At 48.8% G+C, this 4,321-nt stretch overlaps 1 protein-coding gene across 1 annotated transcript; it reads left to right on the plus strand.

The window, feature by feature from the left end:
* The first annotated feature begins 243 nt into the window (after nucleotides 1-243).
* On the plus strand, nucleotides 244-1,699 carry LOC125958084 (endochitinase-like). Its single transcript, XM_049691207.1, has 2 exons — nucleotides 244-839; nucleotides 903-1,699. The coding sequence occupies exons 1-2, from the start codon at nucleotides 244-246 to the stop codon at nucleotides 1,507-1,509; spliced, it is 1,203 nt and encodes a 400-aa protein (XP_049547164.1). The 3' UTR covers nucleotides 1,510-1,699.
* The last annotated feature ends 2,622 nt before the right edge of the window (nucleotides 1,700-4,321 follow it).

A 4,321-nucleotide genomic window follows, 5' to 3' on the forward strand; every position in this document is an offset into this window, starting at 1 on the left:
TAGATCGAATGGCCGCGCTTGTAACGGTTGTACCGGTTTCGTGAAGGATGCTCGTCAAATGTTTCTCTTCAGCAGTGTCGTTCTGATTTCTTGCCCGAAAAACCTGTTTCTGTCGACCGTCGAGACGACGGTAACCGTGACCGTACCAGACTCCCCCCGAGTCAGTTACAATTTTCACTTCGAACCAAGAAGACGCATGATCGCAACATCATGCTTCCGTGGTATAGGACGACATGGTCGTTGATGGTGTTGTGGATCGGCTTGATTCTGGTGTATCCAGCCGCCACAGCGCCCCATAAGCGACTCGTGTGTAAGTACAGCAGTTGGTCCACGGATCGAGACTATCGCGGTAATTTCACATACGAGACGGGCCAAATCCCAGTCAAGCTCTGTACCCACCTGGTGTACAGTTTCGCTCAAGTCGATCAGAAGTTTTTCGATATTCAACCGGAAAACCCAACACGCGATATACTGCAGTCCGGTTATAAGCACTTTACGGCGCTCAAGGAGCGGCAACCAACGTTGCGTCTTCTGATCGACGTCCACTGTTTGCTGGCGGGTTGTGTGACGTCCGTGTGGAGCTCGAATGGTACTTCCGTGCGTGAAAATCGTCAAAAGTTTATCGCGAGTGTGGTTGAGTTTTTGGAAACGTATCGCTTCGATGGCATTGTGATTAGCTCGTACGATCGAGAGGATGTGGATGAGTTGTACCGGTTGGTGGATGGGTTAAAGCAGGCCTTTCGGAATGCTGGGTACGCTAGCTGGGAGGTGATTACCTATCTTCCAAGTTTCAGCAAAAAGTATGAGACGGAAGTTTACCAAAAACGGCGCATATGCGAGTAAGTATCGCCCTTCTAATGTTGTAAGGTAATTATTATTCTAATTTTTTATGTATCTAACAGGGTTGCGGATTACGTGATCGAGGGCGTCTCGTATGCCAGATCGGTCGACTCGGCAAAGGTTGACGTACCCAGCCCGATGGGCGTTCGACCGTTCGATACCGGCGAGTTCATGAATCTCACTGTGAAGCGAGCTGTTGATACATGGCTCAGTAGTGGATGTCCCTCGCAAAAGATCCTGCTCGAGGTACCGTTCCATGGCCGGCCATTCATTCTGGCAAACAGCCGAAACCGAGTGCCAGGTTCTCCAGCGCTGGTCTTTGGTCAACCCGGTGGCTACAGCGGTCCAGACCGTAAGGCCTACTACGAGATATGTCATGATTTGCTCGATCGAAGCTGGACGATCGAATGGGATCCTCGGAGTATGGCACCGTACGCGTACCGGAACACGCAGTGGGTTGGATATGAGAACGAGATCTCCGTCGTCGAGAAGGCCAACTATGCGACCAGACTAGGGCTCGGTGGTCTGTACGCTTCTCCGATCGATTTCGATGACTTCCGGGGAGTTTGCGGTAAGAAGCACATCCTGCTGAGTGCACTGGCGAATACTTTTAAACCCAACCAGCTGACACCGGATGATTCGGTCGATTTTGCCATCTTTCGTGGGTAAACATACAAGCGGAGACATCGCTGTATCCGGCCATCGCCTTGTTTCGTGCACGGCACGGCATAAGTAGTGTGTATAGCCTTACCCTTGGCGCAACCACAACCAGTGCAAGAAGGGCACTGGTTGAGCAGCTGTACACGCTTTCCTTTCTTCAGGTTCACAGTGCGTCATATAACGATGGCGACATTCCTTCCTGCCGAGTCCCCTACTACACTCGCTCTACATCCTATCTGTGTGCACTCCTTTCCTCCCCTCCGTTCAGTAGAATAGCCAGTAGATGAGGGAAGGCGTCAGGTTTGTTATGCAAAATTTTATTACATTAATAACACTGAGTGCCTCCTGACTAAAGGGAGCGGAGCGAACGATGCCAGCGAACAGGATGAGAGACGACTTTCTTTACGCTTCCACAACGTTTCCTTCACTTTTTAATTTAAGTTTTCACTCATCTTTGCTCGCTCGACGACAGTGGCTTATGTGACGTGGGCGGGTTATTAAATCCATTGGAAATTGTGGAAAACTTGCGCTTTTGCACGCGGGGTCCGCGGGCTGTAGCACGAGGACCGCTGCAGCTGTTTACAATTTCTTCGTTTAAGAAGGTGCAGCGTTGCGTAAATTGGAACGTTATTTTCCTGGATGCAGCGCTGATCCTTGGCGTGGTCTAGAGCATTCTTTTCTTAATTGTTTCTAATCCATTAGTTAAAACTCTTCTCACGAGTTGTGTTCAAAGTTAGTCATTAAGGGGTTCGTTAGTCATTAAAAGGGTGTGTGTGTATAAATAAGGAACATTTACAAACGAATCAAAGCCTTAAAATCTGAATAAATGTGGAAAAGATGTACCCAATGTAGTCTAAATAGATGCTTATTCCTATCGCCCGACGGAAAAGATGCTGGCGAACCAATTCGATTGGTTTTCTCCCTTGCGGATCGCTCATACCATTGCATTTTCACGCATTCCCCTTTGATTATCGTGGAACAAACCAAAAAACTGTAAAAAAGAATTTTCTCACTCATGCAGTACCAATGTTGGGGAACATTTTCGAATCGAAGATATAGGGACGCCGCCGCACAGGATTTTAATAGTCCAAAACCCGCATGAAAACGGGGAAGACGTAGACCGGAGACACATCCGTTGACGGTGTAACGCAATAATACCAGCATACCGCGAGTACGTTATCCTCGCCTACCAGAATGTACCATCATCTAATGTTATCATCATCATCATCATCAGCAGCAGCAGCAGCATCAAGGGTACCGATCATGTGAAGCGGAAGTTGAGACGTTTAGGGATGAGTTTGAGACGATTAAAATTGTCAACCGGCAGTTAAATCTCGCTATCTCGCGCTAATTAATCGTCGATTAGAACCAATTAGCGGGATAGCGAAGGGTCTCGATCGACTACTGGCTGGTTGGTTGGTTGGATGGATGGATGGATGAATCGATCGATCGATTGATGGGAGTAATTTTCCAATCGGAACCATCGGAAGGGCGAACAAGCGCTCTACCGAGCGTCTTTTGGGGAGCAAAAGTATGTCAATGGATCGTGCCGCGCCGGTACCGGAGGATGGGATGCCATTAGTGATAAATCAGTCCATATTTGTGTGGAATTAGTGGCGCAATAAAGCGCCATCTTTTTTGGAGCCCAACAATGGAAGGGACGGCTCTTTGGATGCTACTTAAATCCTCCGAAGCAGCGTAGATCCAGCGCTTGCTTTGACTTTACAGAAAACCACAAAATGCCGGATAATTTGCTGGCGAAGCAACAGATTTACACCAGACGCAACTAAATCACTTTGCAAATCCTCCGCTCCATCGTGGCCGCGACGACGGCGGACATTTGGAATCCGAATCCGAATTCTAATCCGACTTTTAACGGGCGATGGAACCCCGCCACACCGCAGCGCACGTATTTTCCCGTAACCTAATTATCGGTCCGTGCTCGTTATGAGCTTAACGTTCTCTCGGCTCCCGCGGGTGATTCCGTCTAATGTACGACCGATCTTTTTCCATTTCCATCTCGAGCATGTGTGTGTGTGTGTGTGTGGGTTTGTATGTTTTGGGTGCCGTTCTGTTGTGATAAACCATTTGGCTGGAAAATTTATGGCGGTCCGAGGAGTTTTCCGAGGAAAAAGAAAAACACAAACGCAAGCAAAGCAGAGGTCTGGCCAGCAGCATGAGGCGCACGTGGTGATAACGAGCCCGTGGTGGTGCTGGTGGTTCTGTCCATCGGTGTCATCGATCGTGAAATGGGCCCGATGCAATCCGTCGGTCGTCCCGTATCCGTCCAGGGGGGGCAGGTCAAATATCGACACCGCATGTATTCCGAGGGCATAAATATTGTCCAAAAAAGAAAACCGTACGTGGAGCGCGGTGTGACGTGTTTGACGTATCCTTGTAACGGTACCGGTGGGGTCCAAAAACTAATGATACTTAAATTTATGTAATTCCCGCCCGTTGGACGTGCTAGCCAGACGACGAGGAAAGGTCCGTCCGGGTTGGAGAGAACGGTACAAACGGCATAAATCACTTGTCGACTTGTTATTTTTCCTGCTTACGGTTCCTCGCAGCCGCTAGTTGGGCGCATGCGGAAGGAATCGTTTTTCTTGTGGTCTTTTCCTGTTTTTTTTTCCTCCAGCCCGCGTTTGTCGCTTTCTTCGCTTTCTCTTCGTCCGCGCGGGTTTGTTTGGAAATATGTTTCCAATTTTCCAATGTCATCCAGCGAGCAAGCAACTCCGGAGAAACTATGCCGCGGGAGACACAAATTAAAAGGCCAAATTGACACAGAATTACAAGGGCGAGAGGGAAGAAAGGGATGATT

This window comes from Anopheles darlingi, chromosome 3 (assembly GCF_943734745.1).
Source record: "Anopheles darlingi chromosome 3, idAnoDarlMG_H_01, whole genome shotgun sequence".
In the NCBI taxonomy this organism is placed as follows: Eukaryota; Metazoa; Arthropoda; class Insecta; order Diptera; family Culicidae; genus Anopheles; species Anopheles darlingi.